This window comes from Poecilia mexicana, unplaced genomic scaffold (assembly GCF_051168715.1).
Source record: "Poecilia mexicana isolate PSO_F unplaced genomic scaffold, ASM5116871v1 scaffold_12, whole genome shotgun sequence".
NCBI lineage: Eukaryota > Metazoa > Chordata > Actinopteri > Cyprinodontiformes > Poeciliidae > Poecilia > Poecilia mexicana.
Genome location: NW_028263381.1, coordinates 14587793 through 14614619, shown reverse-complemented (window position 1 = coordinate 14614619; position 26827 = coordinate 14587793). Strand labels below are relative to the sequence as shown.

At 39.2% G+C, this 26827-nt stretch overlaps 3 protein-coding genes across 3 annotated transcripts; 1 reads left to right on the top strand and 2 right to left on the bottom strand.

Annotated features, from left to right (window-relative positions):
* Positions 1-470: 470 nt before the first annotated feature.
* On the bottom strand, positions 471-6028 carry mpx (myeloid-specific peroxidase). Its single transcript, XM_088010977.1, has 16 exons — positions 5937-6028; positions 5781-5846; positions 5614-5701; positions 5341-5516; positions 5085-5217; positions 4693-4822; positions 4399-4605; positions 3948-4311; positions 3419-3579; positions 3076-3334; positions 2822-2992; positions 2024-2261; positions 1730-1941; positions 1605-1642; positions 1346-1495; positions 471-1177 (listed from the first exon to the last, which is right to left on the bottom strand). Exons 2-16 carry the CDS (start codon positions 5842-5844, stop codon positions 1169-1171), a joined length of 2400 nt encoding a protein of 799 aa, XP_087867103.1. The 5' UTR covers positions 5845-5846; positions 5937-6028; the 3' UTR covers positions 471-1168.
* A 2116-nt stretch (positions 6029-8144) lies between these two features.
* On the bottom strand, positions 8145-15255 carry LOC106925485 (eosinophil peroxidase-like). The gene is made up of 16 exons (XM_014999863.2): positions 15107-15255; positions 14952-15017; positions 14781-14868; positions 14491-14666; positions 14249-14381; positions 13828-13957; positions 13049-13255; positions 12598-12961; positions 11831-11991; positions 11487-11745; positions 11233-11403; positions 10240-10477; positions 9937-10157; positions 9802-9839; positions 9506-9700; positions 8145-9342 (listed from the first exon to the last, which is right to left on the bottom strand). The coding sequence occupies exons 2-16, from the start codon at positions 15013-15015 to the stop codon at positions 9307-9309; spliced, it is 2481 nt and encodes an 826-aa protein (XP_014855349.2). The 5' UTR covers positions 15016-15017; positions 15107-15255; the 3' UTR covers positions 8145-9306.
* A 7132-nt stretch (positions 15256-22387) lies between these two features.
* On the top strand, positions 22388-26757 carry sftpba (surfactant protein Ba). The gene is made up of 10 exons (XM_014999866.2): positions 22388-22543; positions 22623-22672; positions 23035-23109; positions 24644-24766; positions 24858-24971; positions 25056-25136; positions 25224-25401; positions 26134-26192; positions 26267-26332; positions 26409-26757. Exons 1-9 carry the CDS (start codon positions 22492-22494, stop codon positions 26321-26323), a joined length of 789 nt encoding a protein of 262 aa, XP_014855352.1. The 5' UTR covers positions 22388-22491; the 3' UTR covers positions 26324-26332; positions 26409-26757.
* The last annotated feature ends 70 nt before the right edge of the window (positions 26758-26827 follow it).

The following is a 26827-nucleotide window of genomic DNA, read 5'->3' as shown; positions in this document are numbered from 1 at the left end:
GCCCTGGAGGTCGACAAGGTCCAAGGGGTCATGGAGATCCTGTGAGACCTGATTGTTCAGTTCATCTGTCTCAGCTGGTTTCTGTTTATGAAAAGGAAATAAATATCAAACATCTTTGGGTCTTAAACTATCCCAGCATTCTTTTGACAAAAAAATTAAATGATTTCAGCAATAAAGGTTACACTGACCTCTCCATCTTACAATCCTTAGTCATGGGTTAAAAATCCAATGAGCGTGGCAACCTTTATTAGCCCCAAACTGAGTAACTTTTTTATGTAATTTAGTGTGAAATTAAGCTGTTGCAATAAAAGATGGAATATATTTTGATGTTTTCTCTACATATTTTCAAAAAAATGTCCATTAATGTGCAAGGCAGTCAACTTTTAACATTTTTCAGCTCCTTTGACTTTTAAAAATATAAGTTTTTACTTTAAAAATAAATTATCATTAAAAAAACTCATAGAAAACAGTGATCGCTCAATTGCTTTATTGAATGCAATATTCAACATTAAATGTAAAACAACAAAGTTGCACTAAAACAAAAATATGATCAGATAAATCATAACACAATATTTGAAGGTAAAAGATTTAATGCAAAACATGTTCATAAATTAATACTGGTTGATCCCATCAAAATTATCCTAATGTTGATTTTCTTTTTGTAAAATAGACGCAGTTGTAACAGAGTCAAACACATTTGTTCAATTAAAACCCATTGGTATGAAGCCTAAAACTAACAAAAATGCCTTATTATTACAGTAAAGAGTAAAATGAGGATACAGTGGTATGGTGTGTCTTTATCTAGTCATCTGCTACTGCGAATGACTGACGTAAACAAATTTAAAAGCCCACAAGTCACTGGTGTTTTCTAATGGGAGGTTCATCCTGGAAAGAAAGTGTTTCTGTCCCATAGAGAAGAACAAATGTCCTGAGACGAAGACGTTGACGGCCAGCTTGACAATTTTCTTTGTAATCCCAGCTTTCTGCTCCGATGGAAGAAGTGCAGAGACAATGACTGAGGAATATAAACAGGTGTGTCTGAGTTCTGTGTTGGCTTGTTTTGTTTCTTTATGATGGAAACAAATGAGTCTCTCTGGGTATAGGCCGTCATCCCAGAACTGATATTTGAATATTGGTGATCCTAGAGGGCATCTGGGGCTGAATGGTCTTACTGGATCTGAGGAGAAACATACATTTTATCAAAATGCTGAGAAGATGAAATGAGTAGAGTATTGCTTGCACATAATAATCAAAATTCATAAAGCAACCAAATCTGAGTTATGATAAAAAAAATATATATAAATGAACTGCTGTCTTTATGAATTTATTATTCAGAATCAACTACCTCATTGGTCTCAAGTTCCAGTGGATCTTGTGGATCCACAGGGTCCAGAGGATCCTGAAGGTTGGAAGGGTCCACAAGATCTAAGGGATCCTGGAGATCCAGTGGGTCCTGCGGGTCCAGATTGTTCAGTTCATCTGTCTGGGTTGGGTTCTGTTTGTCAACAAGAAATAAACACCACACTAAGTGTTTGGATTTCAAAAGAACACATTATTCCTTTGACAATATGCGACATTATTTCAGTAATAAAGGTGAGACTGACCTCTCCGTCACTGGACCTCAAACAATCCTCAGGAAATCCTGAATCATCAAACATAATAAGTTTTTTATACACGTGATGTCCAAAAAGCACATCACATCGTGTAAAGCTGTGTAAAAAGTTCTCACCGAAGCCACAGGGTCTTTCCCTCCATGCTGAAAGATTCAGGCGAGGCAGAGTGGAGCACTGCACCAGACGGTTCCTATTTGAGACGACGCTGAAAGCGTCACTGGGCACAGATGTGATGCCGGTGTTGTCACAGATGACTCTGGAGAGTGTAACAGCGAACAGAGCCTGCCTCTGCTGTGGCTTGAAAACACCGGGGTTCTGGTACCACAGCCTGAAAAATTACAGAACTTTGGTAAATTATTCCATTTGCTTTTGAGAAAAGAAATCAAACAGTCCTACTCTGCTTTACTGACCTGTCACCCCCACGGATTTTCTGGAACTGAGTTCCAATGAGGCAGGCGAACAGAGGACCCACGCGGCCGCCAGGCACAAATGGCTCTGCGACTCCTCCAAGCCACACGTCGATGTTTTCGGGGGTCCCGTAGAGCTCCAGCAGCTTCTGAGCCAGGGTGGGATTCCTCAAAACCTGAGCCAGCTCTGCCTGGTTACGAGGCTGGGACAGACCACAGAACCTGCGCCAGGCATTGTAGCCTGAAGTGATAGAAATCATGAGGATGAGAAAGTGAGAAAACAAGAAATGTTTGTCCAATTAGGGCAACATTTTCATTCCATTTGTTGCATCCAATTTTATTTAGACTTTAATGTTTAATAACTTCCTGTGATTCATTTTTCAACACCTGTAAATACAACAATAGGTCATCAGCGTAGCATATGATGTTGTCTTTTAGGCTAGTCTGCAATTTATTACTTGACATTGTATCTGAGGTTGCTGGTGATCACTAGGAGACACATTTTCTCATCAAGACTTAGATCAGTTGTCTCAAACTGCATTCCTCGAGAGTCAGAGTCCTGTGTCTTTTTGATGTTTCTCTTCTCCTCCACACTTGAATTAAACATCCACAGAGCTCCAAAGAGCTGTGCTAATAAGCTAATATCGGAGCCAGGTGTACTGAAGCAGACAGATATACAAGGTGCAGGACTCCTGCAACTTGAGGATGGGAGTTTGAGACTACTGACTTGGGTCTTTGAGGTTTGGGTCAGAGATCATGTTCAGATTCCCAACTGCAGGGTGGAATAAGTAAATCACGTACCAGGCAGGCCATGATCACGACCCCTCTGCATGTTCAGAGCACCCAGGTCCAGAGCCAGGTGCTGGATGAATTCAAACAACCTCTCTCTCAGAGCATCCACCAGCATGTTGTCCTGAGTGCCCAGTTTAGCAGGGCGACCTAGCAGACCACGCAGCACAGGGTCGACTCCACCTGGAGAGTGAGAGCAAAAGAAATGAGGGCTTCGTCCTAAAACACAATGACAAGATGGCTGCAGTTATTTCTGTGGGGCATACCTTCAAAAATGACTCTCCAGGGGGTGAAGAAAGCCTTGAACAGGGGGACACTGGGGAACTGAGGGTGCTCTCTGTAGTTTGGATCCAGTCTGAACAAAGCTGGCTGGATGGCCAGGTGAGCGAAACGGTAAGCAGCTGTCGCAAACACATTGGCGATGCTAGGGTCAACATTAGGGTTGTAGCCAGGGTAATGTCCAATATGTCTACGCATTGCATCAGGACCCAAAATGTGAGGAAGATAATCCCTGAAGACAAAAATCTGATACACAAAACCAACATTTGAGTGAACGGCACAGGCTTTGAAGAAAATGAGACTCCTAGCTGACTCTTTGAGGTTGTTTACCTGGGTGTAAGCACCCATGATTTTGCGCGCCTCTTGGTAGAGAGTCTCACTGTCCCAGTGTGGATTCAGCCTCTTCAGCTGACGAGCCAAACGGTTGTGTTCACGCACAAACAGGGTGTGGATAGAGGTCAGGGCGATGTTCTCATCCACGCGGCCATCACCTGCAGAGAAATACACCAACAGCTCAATTCCTGCTGACATTTTTACTTTTAGAGGAACCTAAAAATGACAAATTACTGTAATACTGAAATATAGACTTGCAGGGTTTGCTCATTAGCAAACCCTATGTTTCACAACTTGTGTTGTTGCTGAATTTTGTTTCAGTTTGTTCTGTTCTTATTGAAGACTGACTACATAGACTAAGTATTTGAGCAATATTATTTTATAAGGATCAAGCAACATAGTGATTGCTTGATCCTTTAAAAAATTACACTGTTTTGAGACTTGTCCTTTTGTTATTATTTTTTTTGTCAGTGAAAGATTATGTATTCAACTGTTTATCTCAATTTCTCCTTAGAAACTCACAAACCTGCAATAAAACAGGGCACCTCCTTGGCATTGGCATCGTTGGTGATTCTTCTGCGGGTGGCGCACATTTGCACCTGCAGGGAGTGGAAGGGCAGCAGCTCGCGCCCGTTGTCCCTGAATTCGGTGTTGACGCGCAGCAGGCCGGAATCACTGGTGAGATCACGAAGGTTCAGGGCAAGCTTCTCATCTGAGGCATAGACTTGCCCCAGATCCAGAAAGGCCGTCAGTGAATTGATCTGCTCCCTCTTGTTGGGTTCTCCACCAAAATTAAATGCAGAGTAACCCGTTCCACAGGCAGGAGCAGATCTAAAGGCTGGGATGCAGCTATCTGGACGGGAGGGAATCCGGGGGTCTCCAGGAGGGATCTGATCGTTAGAAAAGCAAGAGATTTAAGTAAAACAACAGAAAGGTGAAACAAAATTAAACAATTTGGTTTGAGCTTTGACACCAACCGGGATAGGGATGCATGGCTCACTGTGCTCGCAACTTTCATCGCAGTTCAGCCCATTGCTAAAGGAGCGGATACTTGGTGAAAATGGTGTGAAGGAGAGGTCATGGTCATTCCACTGGCCAAAAAAGGTCACCATGTGAGCGTACTCTGTGTCATTGACAACGCCTGCATCTGTTGTGCTCAAGATGTTGTTGGACACCTGCCGCACCTAAAAGTGGAGAGAAAAACATCTAATGTTACACTTGAGACAAATATTTGGCTTAATAAGTCTGGATTTTGGAAACTAAGTTGTTACCAATGGGAGCAAGAAATTGTTGAATCTGCGATTTAAGTCCCATCCTTTTGGTTGGGAAATGTCATCATCGTACTCAGAGGGCAACCAGCGGGTGAATGGGGTGTTGGAGGCACCCAGGCGAGGGTTTTTTCTGTAAAAGAAATGTGGAAGGTTCGAGGTTCAGAAATTCAACAGAAGTGAACACACCGTTTGTGGTGAATGGCCTAAGAAGTTAGAATGCATTTCACAAGTACTTCTCTAGAGGGTAAATTAAAAAAGGAACTTCTAAAAACGATGCTTTGCACCAATAAACCCCAAATTTATTCCTAAGACCAAGTTGACAAGATAGCTGATCAATCATTTCTATAAAACTAGACTAAAAAAAAAAATAATTCTTTATCATAAAAACTTACAAGTTGTTGCAGACGCTGGTGATTGTGCGATACTTGTTGATATTTGGTGTGTTGTGACATGGTGGATTCCTGATTCGAGCTTCACATCCAGTAATCCGGGCAAGTTCTCTCAAATCTTGTTCCGTGAGTAAATCTGAAATGTATAGTTCAATGATCCATGTGTCCTTATTGGCTTTTAAGTATCATTAGATTATTATTTAGAAGCACAAGACTTTCAACCAGAAGAGGAAAAAAATCAGCTTTGACTGAGCCTGACCTGTTGCATTGAGGGAGCGCTTGTGCACACGATGTACTTTCTCTTGGACCAAACGGAGAGTCTGTGCCATGTAGTCAGCAGAGCGCACAGCTGAACGAGTGTCACCGCGAGGCTGCTTCAGGAGGCGAAGAGCATCATGAGGCTTCACCACATCCCTGCGGACCCGTCTGAGGCTCCTGCAGGAGAGAGAATGGAAATATCTCTCAGTTTTAACAAGAAATCCAGAGCTCCGCAGTTCAGAAAACTGCTCATCACTCAAGATGATGAACTCACTCTTCTCTGGAGTACGTATATGCATCGTCTACTATTTTCTTTGCTTCTTCAAAGCATTTCTGAAGAAAAGGACTGCCGAGTCTTTCACCTGAAAAATAAGAACAGCTTAAACATCATGCATTTACAAAGCAAATATGCAAAAAAATATTATGTCAGGAGATATTTACCTGTAGGCTTGGATTGACTGGGCACCAGGCAGAGGCCCAGGATAAGAAGTACAGAGAGAAGCATCTCTAAAACAAAACATCAAACAAACATTAACTGGTTAAAAATACAATAAATTGAAAACCTTTTCCTCTGTGGATTAAAATAATTTTTTCTACCTTTGTCTGTGAAGGCTTCTGTGGCGTTCTAAGATGCTCTTTGAGATCTGGAGGTTCGGATGCTGTGTTCAACTCTCTGGCCCTCCTTATATTCAGTCGACTGACCCAACGCCTCGCCTCCTTTACGGGATGAGCAGGTGCGGCTATTTTCAGGAAATGCAGTTCCTTCTTCCTTATCAAAGTCCTGCAGGAAACACTGCTTTCAGCTAATCAGCTTCTGGTCAACTGATATGACTAATGGTCTACTTTAGAAACCTAAAAACAACAATACAATAAGTTCTGCTGGATGGGTTGGCCAGAAAGCAGCACAAACATAGCAACACTGACATGAGGATAAAACGTTTAAATAACTTTGATCAAAACTCACTTTGCAATGTAATTTTTCAAAGATAATTTGATGAAGGTAAAGGAGTAACAAAAAAAATCCAGCCAAACACTGAAATGAAATGACGTGATATAGATTTGTTTGGTTTCAAATAATTTTCCTTGAGTTATACTTTGGTAAACTAAATAACAACAAGCAAGTTTAACTTTAGCATTTGTACTTTTTCTAAAGTAGTTAAAGCTAAACTATCACTCCAACATAGAAATTTCCTCAACTTAAACATTTTTGACAGTTATTAATTTTCACCTTCCTAATATAGCCATTAATGATATAACCCAAAATAAACATATTAGCATTATACTGTTTTCTGCTTGAACCACAAATGAGAATTAAAATGGAATGAACCAACATCTTGCGTTAGATTCATATCAAAATGTTTAATCTAGTTTTGTAAACTTTTATTATGATATAAATGAAATAAATGACAAAGGAAAAGAGGGACACTTGCTTTTGAAAAAAGCTTTTCTTCAGAATACTTTACTGATGGTTCAGGAGTTTCAGCCTTTAGTAGAACAACACGTAAACTACAGATAAGAAAAATAAAATAAAAAGCAGAAACCGTTTAGCCTTTACCAAATGAAGACAAGAAATCTAAATAATATGGACATTCAAAGAATCATTTTTTTTTATTTAGCATTTAATAGAAGAAAAAAAAATCCAGAATATTTTAATTTGAAAACAATGCTGTAATGACTGACAATGTGAGTCACAGAGGTAAAGAAATAAAAAAGCAATCCTGCATTTGTGCAAGACAAGGAAGTGGAGCAGTAAATGTAAAGTTAATCATTATGTTTCTTTGAAAAGCACCTTAACTGTGTGTATTTTATGGTAGGCATGCCTTTTCTGCACATACAATGGGTTTTTCATGCTGTTGTCAAACAAGCTGAAGTTCCTCGATCTTGACTGTCATGAGATTAAGTGAGTAACTGATTATTACTTCAACAGTGTCTTCACACGTTTTCCTAAAAAGTGGGTCAATCAAACAACTGCAACTAATTCAGAGAGCTGACTAAATCTCACTAAAACCAGGAAGTTAGAGCACATCACCTCAGTTCTAATGTCCAGCTGAATGCACTGCACGATTTGCAGTGAGAGAAGCTGCAAAGCTAATGGCCTTTTCTCACCTGGAGGAAGAGTGCCGAGTCTTGGAGAAGGATACCTGTGTGGATGACATCCTTACCTTTCACAAGAGCATTCCACAACGTTACACAGGTCAGCCTGTGTCCAGTTTGAGTGAAAGGCACTGAGGTAAACTTCAACTGTGGCAGCGTGTGTGGCGCATGGCCCCAATAAATGTGACTAGTCCATGCTCCCGGCTTTGTCTGTTAAATGCATCAACTATGAACCCATCTATAAGGAATAATTGACTCTAAAGGTATGTGCCAGAGTCCATCACTACACCTAAATTTCGGGCCTGATCGCTAGTTTCCAGCTGAAGCAGCTGAAGCTGTATGTCGACTCCAGGTTGTAACTTCAGTTTTGTTTCTGAAAAGCTGAAGACGGTTATGGCACATCCACACATTTATCTTCTCAGATGTGATTTTGCTAGACACATTTTCCTTCCTTTTTATATCCAGCTTTAAGAGTGAAATTTTCTTTCTTTCTTTTTCTTTCAAATTTGCAGTGTGAGATTATGCTACTGCAATAAACGATACACTTATTTGTATGTTTTGACCACAACTTTGCAAGACGTGTCATTAAGTGTATTCCACATTTAACATCTCTGAGTCTCATTTTTTATGTTTTGCAGCTTACTTTCCTTACTTTAAAAACAGTAGCTTTAAATTGGCAACAAATCAGTAATAAAAAATTAATAAAATCAGTGATTGCTCAATTGCTTTATTGAATGCAACATTCAATACAAGACAACAAAGTTGCAGCAAACCAAAATATTAGCAAACAAAGCAGAACTTAACATTTCAAGGTACAAGTTATTAGTGCACAACATGTTCACAATTTAATAGTCAAACTTGGCCAAATGCTAATTTTTGGTTTAACAGACTGTAAGTTGTAACAGAGTTAAACACATTCCTTCAATTTAAACCCATGGAACGGATATCCTTCTGAGTTTTAGCATAAAACTCACAATTTAATTACAATAAAGTGTAAAATGAGGATACAGTGGTATGGTGTGTCTTTATCTGGTCATGTGCTGCTGTGAATGACTGACGGGAACAAATTTAAAAGCCCACAGGTCACTGGTGTTTTTTAATGGGAAGTTCATCCTGGAGAGGGTAAGCTAATTTTATTTATATAGCACATTTTCAGCAACAAGGCAGTTCAAAATGCTTTACATGAATTAGAAGGAAATGCAAAGAAAACAAGAAAACCAAAGACAAAAGTTAGAGTACAAAACTAAATATTGGTTCCCCATGTTTAATAACAAGAAGTAGATCACAATCTATAAAGTAATAGATCTGGATCTTAAGTTTGTTTCTCAATGTTTGATTCTATTAGTTAGCTAAATGTTGGGTCTCCATGTTTGATTCTAGTTCTGGGTAAACTAACAGGAGTTTCTCTAGATCTTGCTCTAATATTAAAAGTAAAAAGCTAAATGTTGGTCTAAAGTAATAAGTACTCCACATTCTTGTTCAGGGCTGCTATTAGTAAGTATGCAAAGCTAAATGTTGGTTGGTTCTGCTACTAGTAACTGTTAAACTAAATGTTGATTCCAGTAGTCCTAGGTTGCTAAGTAGTTGCTAGCTCTAGATTTGAAAGCATAAAGCTAAATGTTGGTCTAAAATAATGAGGACTCCACAGGGTGTGTTTATGTCCCATAGTGAAGAACAAATGTCCTGATAAGAAGATGTTGATGGCCAGCCTGACAATTTCGATCGTATTCCCAGCTTTCTGTTCCAATGGAAGAAGTGCAGAGTGAATGACTGAAGAATATAAACAGGTGTGTCCGAGTTCTGTGTTGGCTTGTTTTGTTTCTTTATAGGCCGTCAAACCAAAAGAGAAACTGATGTTTGAATATCGGTGATCTTAGAGGACATCTGGGGCTGATTGGTCTTCAAGGATCTGAAGAGAAACATACATTTTGTCAAATGCTGAGAAGATGAAATGAGTAGAGTATTGCTTGCACATAATAATCAAAATTCATAAAGCAACCAAATCTGAGCAATGACAAAAAATATACAAATGAACTGCAGACTTTATGAAATTACTACTCAGAATCAACTACCTCATTGGTCTCAAATTTCAGTGAAACATCTGGATCTTGCAGATCCAGAGGTTCCTGGAGGTCCAGAGGTTCCTGGAGGTCCAGAGGTTCCTGGAGGTCCAGAGGACCATGAACATTTACAGGGTCCACAGGGTCTAAGGCGTCCTGGAGATCCAGAGGGTCCAGATTGTTCAGTTCATCGGTCTGGGTTGGGTTCTGTTCATCACAAGGATCAAAATAAGTCTTCAGATTTTAAATATTCTAGATTTCTTTTGACAAAAGAGTGCCATGATTTCAGTAATAAAGGTTAAAATGACCTCTCCGTCACTGGACTCTAAACAACCAGCAGAGGATCCTGTAATATCAAACACATCAAACATTTTATACACAATTACAAAAGAGAACGCTACACTAGGTAAGCTGACTGGTCCTTAGGATGAAAAAGCTCTCACCGGAGTCACAGAGCATGGAGGTTGTCTCCCTCCATGCTAAAAGATTCAGGCGAGGCAGAGTGGAGCACTGCACCAGAGGGTTCCTATTTGAGACGACGCTGAAAGCGTCTCTGGGCACAGACGTGATGCCGGTGTTGTCACAGATGATTCTGGAGAGTGTAACAGCAGACAGAGCCTGCCTCTGCTGTGGCGTGAAAACACCGGGCTTCTCGTGCCACAGTCTGAAATATTCCAGAATGTTAGAAAATCACTCCATTTGATTTATTTTTGTACTCTTCATTAGTCCCATTCTGCTTTACTGACCTGTCACCCTGACGAATCCTCTGGAACTGAGTTGCAATGAGGCAGGCGAACAGAGGACCCACGCGGCCGCCAGGCACAAATGGCTCTGCGACTCCTCCAAGCCACACATCAATGTTGTCGGGGGTCCCATAGAGCTGCAGGAGGTTACGAGCCAGGGTGGGATTCCTCAAAACTTGAGCTAGCTCTGCCTGGTTACGAGGCTGGGACAGACCACAGAACCTGCGCCAGGCATTGTAGCCTGAAGTGATAGAAATCATGAGGATGAGAAAGTTGAGGGATGGAGACAACAAGTAATGATTGCCCAAATAAAACTACCATATTTTCCGCACTATAAGGCGCACTGGATTATAAGGTGCATAGAATAGATGTTGCAGGAGAGGCTGGAGTTACATTATGCATCCACTAGATGGAGCTGCACTAAAGTGAATATCAACAAAACAGTCCGACTCCGGTCGGCGAGGAGAGCCTTCCGCGACTGGGCTGGGGCGTGGCCGGACGATGGTGACCCTTCTCTGTTCGTGCTCAGCATGTTCGTGGAGAACGTGGTGCTAAAGGACCTGCAGACGACCTGATTCTAGATGTCAGTCAAACTTTATTAATAGATTACAAACCAGCATTCTGACAACTATCCCAGCATGCACCATGCGCTTCTTCTTCTACAGGCGAAAATGAAGTCGGCGGCTGCTTACTGTAATTGCTAGACCTGTTGTGGCTCAATATTGGTCCATATATAAAGTACACCGGATTATAAGGAGCACTGTCGGCTTTTGAGGAAATTGAAGGTTTTTAGGTGCGCCTTATAGTGCGTAAAATACGGTATATGTTAATTTGAGATATTAGTGGCATGATCTGTGTTATTCCAAAATCAGTACATATGACTAAAAATGAAGTGGAGAGTCTCACAAAGTTGCTCAAAGACTTAGATCTCTGAAGATTGAGTCAGAGATCAGGTTCAGATTCCTAGTTTTTGGATGTAATAAATAAATCATGTACCAGGCAGGCCATGATCCCGACTCCTCTGCATGTTCAGAGCACCCAGGTCCAGAGCCAGGTGCATTACAAACTGGAACAACCTATCTCTCACAGCATTCACCATCATGTGATCCTGGGTGTTCAATTTAGCAGGGCTACCTATCAGACCACGCAGCAAAGGGTCGATTCCACCTGGAGAGTGAGAGCAAAAGAAATGAGGGCTTCAACCTAAAGCACAATGACAAGATGGCTGCAGTTATTTCTGTGGGGCATACCTTCAAAAATGACTCTCCAGGGGGTGAAGAAAGCCTTGAACAGGGGGACACTGGGGAACTGAGGGTGCTCTCTGTAGTTTGGAGCCAGTCGGAACACAAGTGGCTGGATGGCCAGGTGAGCGAAACGGTAAGCAGCTGTCGCAAACACATTGGCGATGCTAGGGTCAACATTAGGGTTGTAGCCAGGGTAACGTCCAAGCTGTCTGCGCATTGCATCAGGACCCACAATGTGAGGAAGATAATCCCTGAAGACAAAAGTCTAATACACAAAAACCAGCATTTGAGTGAACAGCACAGGCTTTGAAGAAAATGAGACTCCTTGCTGACTCTTTGAGGTTGTTTACCTGGGTGTAAGCACCCATGATTTTGCGGGCCTCTTCGTAGAGAGTCTCACTGTCCCATTGTGGATTCAGCCTCTTCAGCTGACGAGCCAAACGGTTGTGTTCACGCACAAACAGGGTGTGGATAGAGGTCAGGGCGATGTTCTCATCCACGCGGCCATCACCTGCAGAGAAATACACCAACAGCTCAATTCCTGCTGACATTTTTACTTTTGGAGCCACCTTAAGAATATGACATGAGCTCCATCCAACCATTATCCAACACACTTATCCCTAGTGGTGTCGCAAGTGGTGATGAGTGCCTATTTCGACAACGGATGAGACACAGGTCCGCCCTTTGATGGACAGGTTACCAGTCCATCAAAGGGCATCACAGAGTGAAATAGGACAAATAATCATGCACACACACACATCCACACCTACGGAGAGTTTAGAGAGAGACCAATTAACCTGATTAGTCATGTTTTTGGACTGTGGGAGGAAGCCAGAGTGTCCAGAGAGAACCTACTCATGCATAGTGAGGACATGCAGAAAGATCCCGGGCTGGGAATCGAACCCGGGACCTTCTTCCTACAAGGCAACAGTGCTACTAACTCTCCCACTCCCATGACATGAGCTGAAAATGACAATTTGTCGATCAGTCGTTTATTAATATTGAACATTGGCGATAACTGGATCTTGAAATATCCAGTAGCTGGGTTTGCTTTCAAAGCAAGTATTATGATTTTTATTCAATCATTCAACTCAATTTCGCTTAGAAACTCACAAACCTGCAATAAAACAGGGCACCTCCCTGGCGTTGGTATTGTTGGTGACTCTTCTGCGGGTGGCACACATTTGCACCTGCAGGGAGTGGAAGGGCAGCAGCTCGCGCCCGTTGTCCCTGAATTCGGTGTTGACGCGCAGCAGGCCGGAATCACTGGTGAGATCACGAAGGTTCAGGGCAAGCTTCTCATCTGAGCCATAGACTTGCCCCAGATCCAGAAAGGCCGTCAGTGAATTGATCTGCTCCCTCTTGTTGGGTTCTCCACCAAAATTAAATGCAGAGTAACCCGTTCCACAGGTAGGAGCAGATCTAAAGGCTGGGATGCAGCTATCTGGACGGGAGGGAAGGCGGGGGTCTCCAGGAGGGATCTGATTGTTAGAAAAGCAAGAGATTTAAGTAAAACAACAGAAAGGTGAAACAAAATTAAACAATTTGGTTTGAGCTTTGACACCAACCGGGATAGGGATGCATGGCTCACTGTGCTCGCAACTTTCGTCGCAGTTCAGCCCATTGCTAAAGGAGCGGATACTTGGTGAAAATGGTGTGAAGGAGAGGTCATGGTCATTCCACTGGCCAAAAAAGGTCACCATGTGAGCGTACTCTGTGTCATTGACAACGCCTGCATCTGTTGTGCTCAAGATGCTATTGGACACCTGCCGCACCTAAAAGTAGAGAGAAAATGATATACTCTATTTTTCGGACTACTTTTTCCCCACACTTTAAACCACGCAGCTTATAGCCCGATGCGGCTTTTCTGTGTATTTTTCTTCAACCACCAGAGGGCTCTTTAGCAGGAAGTGAATCATTGGAAGTCAAAATTGGAAATCAAAGAAGAAAGTGCTAATTTTAATTTGGAACAAGCACATGCTAGCAGCAGGCACGTCGGAGAAATGTTTTCAAACTCATAGCCCTCACCATGGAAACAACACGAAGAAGTTCATATGATGCAGCTTTTAAGTAGAAGGTTATCGATCTGGCAGTACAGTGTGGAAATAGAGCCGCTGTACGTAAACTCAGTGTGAGCCAATCCATGGTAGGAGACGCAGGGCTGCGTCCTTAATAAGCCGCTGGCGGAGATACCAGCGGCTTAAATATATGTACGCTTCCAGGATTTTTTTATTTTTATTTTTTTTAACTTTGTAGGTGCGCTATATAGTCGGGAAAATACGGTAATTTAAAACTTGAGACAAATATTTGGTTAAATAAGTCTGGATTTTGGAAACTAAGTTGGTACCAATGGGAGCAAGAAGTTGTTGAATCTGCGGGTTCTGTTCCATCCTTTTGGTTGGGAGATGCCATCATCGTACTCAGAGGGCAACCAGCGGGTGAATGGGGTGTTGGAGGCACCCAGGCGAGGGTTGTTTCTGTAAAAGAAATGTGGAAGGCTGATGTTTAGAAATCAAACTTTTGAAATCCCACAGAAGTGAACACATCTTTTGTGGTTCATGGCCTAAGATGTCTGAGTGGATCTCACAAGTACTTCTTTAGAGGTAAGTTTCAACTTTTTGGTATAAAAATGGAACTTCTAAAAATTATGGTTTGCACCAATAAACCCTATATTCGTTTCTAAGAGCAAGTTCTTAAGATAGATGATCAATTGATCCTACAAAACTGTTTTAAATTCAATAAAATCTTAATTGTGATCTAAAACTTACAAGTTGTTGCAGACGCTGGTGACTGTGCGATACTTGTTGATATTTGGTGTGTTGCGACATGGTGGATTCCTGATTCGAGCTTCACATCCAGTAATCCGGGCAAGTTCTCTCAAATCTTGTTCCGTGAGTAAATCTGAAAGGTGGAGTCCAGAGAGCTGTGTGTCCTTACAGGTTTTAAGATGTAATCAGATTGTTAAAAGTACCAGATATGGAAAAAAAAATCAGCTTTGACTGAGCCTGACCTGTTGCATTGAGGGAGCGCTTGTGCACACGATGTACTTTCTCTTGGACCAAACGGAGAGTCTGTGCCATGTAGTCAGCAGAGCGCACAGCTGAACGAGTGTCACCGCGAGGCTGCTTCAGGAGGTGAAGAGCATCACGAGGCTGCACCTCATCCTTGCGGACCCGTCTGAGGCTCCTGCAGGAGAGAGAATGGAAATATTTCTCAGTTTTAACAAGAAATCCAGTGCTCCGCAGTTCAGACATTCAGAAACTATCCTTCACTCAAGATATGAAAGCATTATGAACTCACTCTTCTCTTGAGTATTTGTATGCGTCGTCTACTATTTTCTTCGCTTCTTCGAAGCATTTATGAAGAAAAGGACTGCCAAGTCTTTCCTCTGGAAAACAGGAAGAGCAATTTAAACATAATGCCTTTAAAAAGCAAACATGTATGAAAATATATATCTCAGGAGAAATTTACCCATAGGTTTGGATTGACTGGGCACCAGGCAGAGGCCCAGCACAAGGAGGACAGAGAGAAGCATCTCTGAAGCAAAGCATCAAACAAACATCAACTGGTTAAAAATACACTGAATCAAAAACATTTTCCTCTATGGATTAAAAGAAAATTTTTACCTCTGTCTGTGAAGGCTTCTGTGGCGTTCCAAGATGTAATTTGATGTCCGGAGGTAGTGATGCTATGTTCAGATATCTTTCCCTTCTTATATTCGGTGAATTGGCCCAACGCCTCGCCTCCTTTAGAGGATCAGCAGGTGTGGCTACTGTCGCTTTCTTGTTCTTTGTCAAAGTACTGTAGGAAACACTGCTTTTACCTCATCAACTACAGATTCTGGTTAACTTATAAGACTTATTTAGGACCTATTAATGCACCGATTGCAGTTTTCTGGTAGATTGCGATTACCGATATTTAAAAAGCTTGACCGGCCGATTCCGATTTTGGCCGATACCAATGCTTTTTGTCTGAAATGTCGAGTTGGCAATAGTGGGGTGACCATTGTTAACTGGAAATGTGCAGACATGATCTGGTCGGTGGGTCTGTCTGTCATATTTCTCTCACAGCAGAGCAAAAGGGGACAGTAGTTGGTTTTTAGACCTTTGTTGAGGTAGATAAGATTGTCCGATCTCAAAAAATTAAGGAAATTGGTGCCAATAGATCAGTTGGTTGCACCCCTATTATAAACAGTTGTATGACAATTTGGGTGTGTTGGTCAGAGATCTGAAAAGCACAAACATGTTAACACTGACATGTGTGGATAACATTTTTTAATAAAAAGTCACGTTTGTAACAGCTATTCATGATACAACACAATATTAAAAAAATATCCAGAATGTTTTCATTTTCATTCAGTATTGAATTAAAATGTGTATCACAGAGATGAGTTAATAGGAAACATGGCATTTGTTCAAGTTGAGTAATGAGGAAGAGTGAAAATAAATGTACAGTCAAACATAATGTTTTCTTAAAAAGCACTTTAAGTGTGTGTGTGTTTTGGATGGAGATGCCCCTTCTGCACATAAAATGGCTTTCTTTTTTCTGTTGCCATGGCGCACTGTGATAAAGTTTAACACAAAACAAGCCAAAGTCCTTCAGCTTTGACTGCAATGAAGTAAGTGAACAATAAATGAAATATGGAGGTCAATCATTAAATATTTGATGTAATCAGAAGGTAAATAATTGAACTAAAGAGTTCTTGAATATTTTTAAGCTCACTCATTTGACTGCATATTTTGAATTTTGGCATCGTAAATTTGAGAAATACAAACGTGGACAATTTTTGTAAAAAGAATAAACAGTAATGTGACAGTAACTCAAGGCAGCAATGGCTCAGAGAGCAAATAAAGTTTTTTGGTAGTTATTTTGTCAGTGACTCCAAAGAGAAACAAGATAGCATAGAAGCTTAACTATGTATTTGTCTATAGAGACAAAGAGATAACATAAAGTAGATGACGGCCGTAGCTCCGTCAACCACAGAAAAATAAGACAGTCACAGAAATGTTGAGCTAAAGTACAGTCTGTGGTGAAAAGTAACAAGTATACAAAATTCAGGAATTTAAAATTTAAAAATATCAGCTGAGAAAAGTCTAAACCTCACTAAAGTGCCATTTTGGCCAACGTGACCCAAATTTGACAAACTCTAATGGAAAATCTACTGTGTTGTATTTTTCTGCATTTTAACCATTCGAAATAAATTTTCAGTCTTTCATTTGCACAGTTTTGATTTATATTTAAGGTTTAATCTGTTACAGGATAACAACAGAGACATATTTTTTCATCATGCTTTGTGTAGCTCTGACCTTTGCACATTTTCTTTGAGCTTTTGTTAAAAAAGGGAAAACTTCACCAGTGGAAGTTAGTATTGTTGAATTAATGGACTAGACCTCACTGCCCTTTGTTGTATAGACCAATAAAATGGAAACATTTCCTGCACGTTTTACAACCACATGCAATAAAAAATCTCCTCAGCTGTTGCTGATAAACTCAGTCAAGGTGTGGCGGCATTCTTTTATCTAAATCTATCACACGCATCAGCAGCTAACTTTTCTTCTTGGCAGAAAAGTTCACATATCAGAAACATTTCCACCCTTTTTGTTTGCAACATTCAGTGAAGAGTTGCACTTGTGTCTTAATCTCTTTTTGAAGGAAGTTAGAAAGAAAAGGGGAAACAAACCTGAGAAGTTCTTAGTCAACTTAAGTGTGGCAAGAAATCACGTTACACCACTTGGGATGGAAGAAAGAAGGTAGTTTTTCAGGCCAGGGTGGACACCAGTCATCAAAGTTGTCCTTAGAGAGTCAGACAACAATACTGCACAGAAACGAATTAAAGATATTTCAAACATTACTTGAACAATGGCGGATGTGCATTCCTCTTAAGCAGGAAGAAAAGCTGGTTTGGGACGAAGCATGAGTCATTTATGCTGACAATCACTTACTAGACAAGGAGGTGTCGTGCCGACCTGACCTTTTCTATTAAAATAATAAGGAAGCTTTGTCCTCAGCGGCAGACACAGTAAGTCATCTTGGACGCTAAATTGAATTCCTGACATGCAGGATTGTTATCATCATGCTCTACTAATTAGAATTACATCACTGTAAATGTTTAAGCCACTTTACTTGTGAATACATATGAAGAAAGCAGAAAACAAATATGGGCATGCATCTTGTGTAGAGATAGCTGTTGCCTTCAAACGTTTAACTCAAATTTGGCATTGCATCATATTTGAAAGGCATTTTAAGCAACAAACCTTTATGGAAAAAAGAGTCAAAAATCAAGTTTCACCAACAAAACTTTGTATTTAAACAATTTATCTGCATTGAAAATGGAGCATTTTATGCCTATTAATGATCAGAAACTGAAGTAACGAAGCTATGTGTGAAATAAATTGTTTTTAACAAGTCATTGGTGCAGAATGATGTTTCAGTTATTTAAAAAGTGCTACTAAATCCACATTTTTAAAACTCAAAAACCCAAAGAAAAAAACAGGGTTGTGTCCAAAGGCAACTTGTTACAAATTGGATTTTCAGGAAATATGTCACGAAGATGCATCTTGTTCTTGTGTCGTTAGCTGAAACTTTGGAAGAGACTGAAGGTAGCACACCGACAGAACTGATAGAAACTTATAGAGTAACCAATAAGTTATTCTATAACCTTGTAGGATAACCAGCAGGGTTATTCTATAAGTGCAGCTAACTCACAGGATGGATGATTAGTCTCTCGGATCCTGTCTCAGTCCTTTCTGTTTTTTTCTTGTTTCTTAAATACGTGACTTTTAATCAGAATCATAAATAGTTTTTATGGTTCTCTGTCCATATTCTTTAAGAATACTCTGTCCACCATGCTTCAGGTCTGAAGCTGAACTGAAAATTAGTCAAAAGGATGTTGATCTTCTAAGAAAAGACCTAAACAAAAAGCCTTAAAAAGCTGATTATCAACAGATTCCAAGGCATTCTAACATGTTCAAATGAAATATAAAGCACAGTACTGTATGTACAGTACATTAAATTTTAAAATGGGCAAGGGCAATGCAAACAGAGTTATAAATTTCATAGGAACAAACACGAAGGACAAAAGAAAGTGTTGCAATCCCTTCTGCTGTCTCTGTTGTGACTCCGCGTGAGCTAAGAACAAAAAGGTTTTGTTACTGCCAGTCAACATCTGAAAATGGGTTTCTACTTTCTTCTGTTTTATTCGGTGCTCAAAGTTATAATCTTTATGCTATAAAGTGATCAGATAAATAGTACATAATTGCAAATGCAATAATGAAGCTGTTAAAATGTTTTTATTCTTTTACAGCAGTACATATGTACAGTTTAAATGACCTGCTGACCCAGATGCTGCAACCTTGTTTTACAGGAATTCCCATTTGGTCCATCATTAACTACAAGTCGTAAAGGCAAGAGAAGAGACATTAAACCAAACTGCTTTTGATTTGCAGTGTGTTGCAAAAAAAAAAAAATATTCACACCTCTGTTGTCATGTTACAGCCACAAAAGAAATACGATTGATGCATTTTCCAAAATTTATACGCCTAAAAATCTGAAAAGTGTGGCATGCGCTGCTGTTACATTTCAGGGTTTTCTCTACCAGCCTTCATCAAGATCACTAGACGGAAACAACAATCTTTTTTTAAACAGATTCTTCATTGTATTTGAATCTAGACTTTGACTAGACCGTTCTAGCACATGAATAGGTTTTGGTCTAAACTATTCTCCATTTTTGACCTTTCACGTCATCCATGTTGGATCATTTGAGTGTTGTTTATTTAACACAGCTAGTTTTACAGTTAACTAGGGAGCCAACAATTACTTCCTGACAGAAAGTGGCTTGTTTGGCCGTGAAATTCGTCTCTTGACGTCATTGTTTGAATAAACAGACCTTGGGGTAAAATATTTTAGGAGGTGATACTGTTAATGACCTGTGGCTGTAGAGGAAGTAATTTCTGTTTCAGTAGAGACTTTACAAGCTGTTCAAACGTTGAGAAAATGTTGCTTTTAAAGGAGACAGGAAGACTAGTGGCAATAACTATCAAGACTTTCCTTTGCATTATTGTATCTGGTTTATGATGTTTCTTTGAAACACCTCAGAGAACAATATGATAATCAAGTCGCTGATTGAGGAAATGTTTTATCCAGTTCAGGTCTGTTGACCAATACCATTGACTGTAAACTCAGGTATTACTCCCCATAAGTTCCTTCTGGAATGTCAAAGGTCATGCCCTGAATCAGACAAGAATAAGCAAAGGAAAGAAAATACAAAATTATCTTAACAGCAGGTTCATATGATAATTCTTTTAAATCTAAAATAAATGTCTTTGGGAATGGGAACAAAGAATTTAAAAGTGGACTCATCCTTAATAATCGTTTGAGATCTAAATTGTAATTAAGAAAGTCAAGTGCTCTTTAGGGCCCCCTACTGGCCTGGAGGCCTTAAACAGTGACTCAGCTTGCTGCTCAGAACAGCAGTCAAAACTTTTATATATACCGGCTTAAAAGCTTACATTTGAACATCTCACAGTTATTGAATAGTCAATAATTGTAAGAGTTGTATGTTATCTTTTATATTATATCATATTTTGTATTACATCATATTATATTATGTGCTGCAAAGTGGTACAGTTGGTAGCACCGTTTGCTGCCTTGCAACAAACAGGTGCACCAGTTTCCTCCTGCAGTACAAAAAACAATGAAGTCAACTAAATTGCTCTCTCTAAATTGTTCTTATGTGTATCTGCATGGTTGTTTGCCCTGCAGCATCCTGCCTCTTTCCCATCCATCGCTGAAGATTGGCACCAGCCCCTCTACAAGGATAAGTGCTACAATGAATGCATGTTCATTAAGTCGTTTTTTGCAGAAGATATTACAGTCTCAGAGCTGTGGTAAATGCTCAAGCGGGTAATTATACAGCTGACAAGGACAATGACACTTTTGAGCAAATGTGGAACTTGGTAACACAACTCTTAAAGTATTACATTTCCTCATCTTGAGTAATCAGATGTTCCTGCTCTAAGATGGAACAATAGACGTGAGAATCTGTCTGACTAAGGTCTAAACAAATAAGTAGGCATATATATTAATGTCAGAATCTGTAAGTAAATACAGGAATATTGATGGAAAATTTTGTCTCACTCGCTTTTACAGTGCTTCTTTGGATTTATTGCATTTCTTTTCACAAGTATACAATTTAAAGATGCTTGAGATGCGCTGAGTCATGCACAAGGAGAACTGCAAGCGGCTGTAGAATACAAAAATAAAAACAACTTACTGATTTGCTCAGTAACAGCTAATGCTGTGCAAAAGGCATGTGCTGCAACTGCAGAAGAGTCCTGCAGGCGGCGCTACAGTCATCCTAGTTGGCAAAGATGAAAAATTTCATTAAAAAGTACAAAATGGTTTGGTTTACAAAATGAGGAAATACAGCAGCACATACAAGAGGCTTCTGGCCAAAGCAAACAGACAAAATACAGAGAAAAGAATGTTTGACTGTGAACCGAGTCGCTCGTAATATGTTTGAACTTTGACAAAGTTACTAAATTACCAGAGGTTGAAACAATAACACTATTAAAAATATATTAAGACACAAAAAACGACTGAAGCAAGTAAAAAAAAAAGATAATAGTGAAAAAATACACAGGTTAGGAATGTGGAGTGCCTGACAGTCACTCTAAACACATAAGTGTTGATGTGCAACAATTGTGAAATGGAAGAAAAAGACTACATATTTCCCTATTTTTCCAAATAAAATCTGAATTTATCACTCTAAATAAATCCAGCAAAACCAATTGAAATAGAGTCTTCTTGTGAATAATTAATCTCACTCTAAATATTTACTGAAGCTTAATGTCCTGTGAAGCTTCTGGAGGTTTGTTAGAGAACAAAACAGCATCATGAAGACCAATGGACACTGACGCGTCAGGGAAACTGTGAAGTTCAGCTGAAAACTCTAGAGGAGCTGCAGAGCTGTTTGCAGATAGGATAACTAATACCTGGGCTTTCTGCAAATTTAGATTTCATGGGAGAATCACTAGAGTGAAACCATATAAGGTCACGGCAAAAATGTGGAAGAAGGTGGTCAGGTCAGTGAAAACCAAATTGAAACTGTCTATCCTACATGCAAAACTTACAATCCACACCAACTGTCACATTAAATCAAGGTAGTGGCAGTATCATGTTGTGCAGAAAAAAGTTTAGATTTGCTGCTGAAGATTAGATTTGTTGCAGAAACCAGGCCTTTCTGCTTCTATCTACAAAAATGACTAAGTAATTTTCACCAGTTTTTTTACTTCACAATTATGCACCACTTTTTGTTTACCGCAAAAAAATTATCTCAATAAAATATATCAGGGTTTGTAAAAAAAAAAATAAAAAAAGGTCAAATGAGTATTACTAGTTCTGCAAGGTTTTGCATTTACCTCTGTGGAGAAATCACAGCAGATTCAAAGATTTGCTCTTTCAAAAATATATATATTTTTTAAATCTTTACAAACATAAAGATTAAAAAAAATATTATAGGAAACAATTACAAAGACAAAAAACAAGAAGAGCGCCACTCAATTATTGTGTCGCTACAAAAGAATGACTCGTTTGGCCCTGAAGTGATTTGATCTATTTTAGATCTATATTTTAATTTATCTTAATTTTAAAATAAATCACCATTGGGTTCTGCACAGACTGTATCTTACAGCTCAAAATGATTGCATATTTTACTGAAAATTACAGGAAATCAGCAACAGAAGTAAACATTCATTTAAAAAGAGAAGAGGAAACAGAAGGTGAGAGATAAAGACATTATAAGTAACACCACAACTGTGATAGATGCATTTCTTTAGAAACATAATTTACCCGGCTGGTGTGAGGAACTGAAACCCCCGCCCATGCAGTTGTACTAAATAAACATTTTCTTTTGTCTGGTAGGTGGTCAAATCCGTCAGATATAAAACCCACTTGCAGTTCCCTCAGATGTGAGAAGCAAATAGTTTGAACAAACAAAACGCAGACGGCAGCCATGGCCAAACTGATTTTACCTTTGGTTCTCTTAGTTGCGCTCCAAGGCTCTGGTAAGATGCTGAAAATATAAATCTCAAGGTAAAAGAAACAATTCTACTTTGTAAATGTAATAAATATTTTTTTCTGCAGATGTGACAGCAACTTATGACAGCAACCATCTGCAAAGTCTTCCTGGTGAAGTAAGTGAGCAATTTTTATACAAGCATATAAGCATGTTTTTCTTTCTTAAGTCTAAATTAAAAACAGAATTTAATTACGATGCGATTGCTTAGAATAAAAAACTTTTTTTGTGTGCAAAGTATTTGCAAATAATAGCTTGCTGAACCAAAATGAAACAATAGTTTTGCATCTATCAACTTTCTTTCTGTATGAAAAAGAAATTGACTTTATACTGCATTAAATCAAATGCAGCGATGCAAATGGCTTTTTTTGTTTTTTTTTGATGAGTTAACATGTTAGATTTAAAATTCTGTCCTTCTAAATGTGCTTTACGAATCATGTCAGACGCACAAGATTTCAACAAAATGTATTTTATATCCAGAATGGGGACGTTTGCCAGGACTGCACCCAAATATTCACACTCATTGTTGACATGCTGACCAACGCTGACCTGCAGGTGAGAACAATGGCAGATATTGGAGCAAACACATACCTGAGTGTTCATGTTGGTTTTCTGATAATGCTATCGAGGCCAGGACTGAAAAACACAATGTCCTACAATCGCCTGCTAATACGCGCGGGTTGAACAGATGCTGTTGAATAAAATCCTATTTTAAACACTGGTTTTGTTATTAGGGGGAAACACATTTTTCACATTCCTTAATGAAAAACATCTCTGATGAGTTGTGCATGAACTGAAACGCAAACGCTACGGAAATGTTCCTGCTTTCTCACATATAAAAGGTTACTTCCTCTTTTCTTTTTCTAGCACAAGCTGAAAATAAGTTTCTCAAGAGATTTTTTTCTCTCTCCTCATCTTGAACATCCCCTTTCTTGGATTTTGACCTTTTTCTGATCTGGCGTTAGTATTTTTCCTCAAAAACTCAGCTTGAGCTTTTACTATTCAACCAAAAAGTTGACTAGTTTGCTCTCTGTCATTTTTGCAGAATGTACTCCGACTCTTCTTACTGGCGTCTGCCCTTGTTTGAAAATCCTTACAATAAATTTACAGTAGAAATTAATCACCATAACTTAACTCAAAACACAAAAAGCAAAATTACAATCACCAACCACTCTGGTTATTTGGTGTTTTAATTAGGCAGTCACTATGATGATGTTTTTTTTTTTAATTGGTCGTTAAAAACCAAACAATTATAGTTGAACTTTATGCTCACTGTTGCCATCAGGGACACACCCTATTTTAGTCATGAGGTGTGAAACATTTTACCTATCAAGCAATTGGACTGAACCATTTATGATCTGAATTATGTTAAATGTGCAGATCTAAAAGAAGAAAGAAAACAAATCTCAGACGCTCCATTATTTGATTGCTATCTTACATAAAGACATATTTATAGACGTAGTTGCACAAACCTTATGTTTTACTTTAACCACACTGTTACTTTCACACATTCAAAACATATATAATCTGTCTAATTTAGACCGATGACAGTTGAATCTGAAATATATATATATAATTTACATGTGTGGTACAGATCTTGGTAAACTGTGGCTGTCAACCATGCACCACAATATTTAGCCAACTTGTTTACGGATGACTAATTATCCAGAAAAATGTCAAACCTAATTCTTCAAACTAGCTTTGAAATGTACATATAAAACTTTTTAATGTTTTCATTTTCAACCAGTAATTTTTTTAATAAGCCAAATATATTTTACTGAATCAAATGAGATCTGAAGCTTTGTTTCCATCAACAAAAAAATCCCACATATTACAGTCCCATTAGTTCAATATTAAGTTGGGTTTAATGTTGGTTTAAAACCAGAAATGAAGGATTAAAATGCATTCTTTTTATTTTTAACCAAAACAAAACACGAGTTGTGTGTCTAAAAACAAATGACCATTTTATAGATCATATCCTCTTTCAGTAACTGGTTTTTGACATTTTTTCCCTTAGCACTATTTGTTTAGTGGCGAGAAAAGTAGTGCATTTTTTTCTAGGGTCGTCATTGTAACCATTTCGTTTCAGAAAAAGATCATGGGAGGAATTGATGCTCTGTGTGCACATCTGCCCGGACCGGCTGCCAAACTCTGCAAAGACGAGGTGGACAAGATGCTCCCGCTGGCCATCACTTTTGTTACTGGTGTTGCAGTAAGTCGGAGGCCGGAATCAGTCGCCGGGTTTTCAAAAACAAAGACCTAACTGATGGTACATAACAAAAATAATCCATCTGTCTCTGCAGAAACCATCAGAGGTCTGCAAGATGATCGGACTGTGTGGCTCCGATGAAGAGCGTCAAAGGATGCTCAGCTACTTTGCTAACGAGGTTCTTCAGGCTGCTTTGAAAAGTGACCATGTCGGTACACACTTACTGTGAAATGATGTTTGAACATTTCCTATCGCCAAGACGTTTACTATCCAGGATTTTTGTGTTTATCAGGGGGAGCCTGCCACAACCTGCTCCTTCTGTATTTTCTTCTTCAAGACTTTGGAAGAGTTGCTGCCTAAAGAAAGGACCGAGGCGAGTCAGGAAAACTTCACACTTTAAATCAACGGAGGGAAGACGCGTGGCGTCAACCCGAGTCACTTTTCTCATTTCCGACTGCAGGGTGCCGTGATCAAGCTGCTGGAAGAGATTTGCCACATCTTGCCGTCAACTTATCGTGACCAGTGCGAGGTCATTATTAGCAAGTACAGCAAAACGGTGCTGGATGCAATCTTGGGCTACGCCACTCCGCAGTTCATCTGCAACCTCATCCACCTGTGCAGAGGCCAGGAAGTTGTCGGTCAGTCGGCACTTTCTTGTTTTTTTTCTCTCTCTTTAAACCTACAGTTCTCTGGTAGTCTACATTGCTGCAGGTTTAAGTCACGACCTGGTTTTTATTGCATCTTATCCAATAAGATAAAATAAGATAAGGTAGAATAAGCACACATTCTCATTCTTGAAATTCTTAAAATGTTTTTAACCTATGAAAACTGGAAAAGTGTATCCATGAGCTCAAGTTTGGCCTACTGACAGAAATTTACAGATATTCTTTGAAAATGTAGCTAAAAGCTGCTTATTAAAACTACGTTTTAAATTTCAAGAATATTAATATAATTATCACTTATGAGACTAGAACTTTAAGGAAAAGTGAGTAGAAAATATAATATAGGAGTATCAAGATTTCCTAGATGCCTTACTAAATCATATTTATTTTTTTAAACAAATATGAAAACACATTTAAGGAAAATTATTTAGATAAACTGTGAACCCGACATGCAGATCCAAAATTAAAATATGGGTAGATGCAAAAAACAAAATAAGTGCAAAAGTTTTGGTAATTTGTGGTACAAAATGGTGATTAAATAAACATGGAAAGTCACAAAAAAAAGCACTCAACTTTATAACACTGATACTTTCCATCAATTAGAATAATCTGAACTGAAAAAATATTTAACGATATGAATTTGCAGAGCATTGAATAGTTTTCCACGCTCACAAATAATAAAACAAAGTTTTTCTTCTGACTTCACAGACCCGTGCACACTGGCAGCGTACAGATGCAAAGACGTCAGCAGCGCCCTGAAATGTGGAGTAAGTCGACAACCTAAATGAAGCCACCAGTTTAGCTTCCTGGTGTTAACATACAATCTGTCCTCTGCATGCAGACTCTGTTCTACTGTCAGAAATTTGCCTGGAAGCCTCTGAGCTACAACACAATCTGAAACATTAAGGTGAGTAAACGACACCAACGACAATAAAGTCAGAAAAAGACGGAATAAGCCGTATGCACTTATTTTTCTTTAACAGGGTGGAGAAGAACCGGCGCCGTTCCTGTGAACACGCCCTGCTCCAACTACCAATGTTTTTCCCCTATATAATTTTGTATCTTACTGCATTTTATGATTTGTTTTGCTTTGTGATTACACTGGCTGAGCTAAAATAAAAAAAAACAAAAACAGTGCACCAAGAATTATCAGGACTGAAGAAATGCTGCAAATATGAAAGCTTCACTGGCTGGAGGTTGAATTCTTCATATCCCAGCTACTCTGTATACAAGATTAAGCCTTCAGTCAGCTTATCAAGCTTCAATAGTTTATATCATGTTTTTTTTATTGTTTTTGTTTGATTTGGCTGGAATAAAATGATCCCAATGGTATTTCACTGCAAGTATTTTGTACACTCCACATTTTGTCCCCCCTCTGCAGGTGGAAACCAAGTTTCTGAAA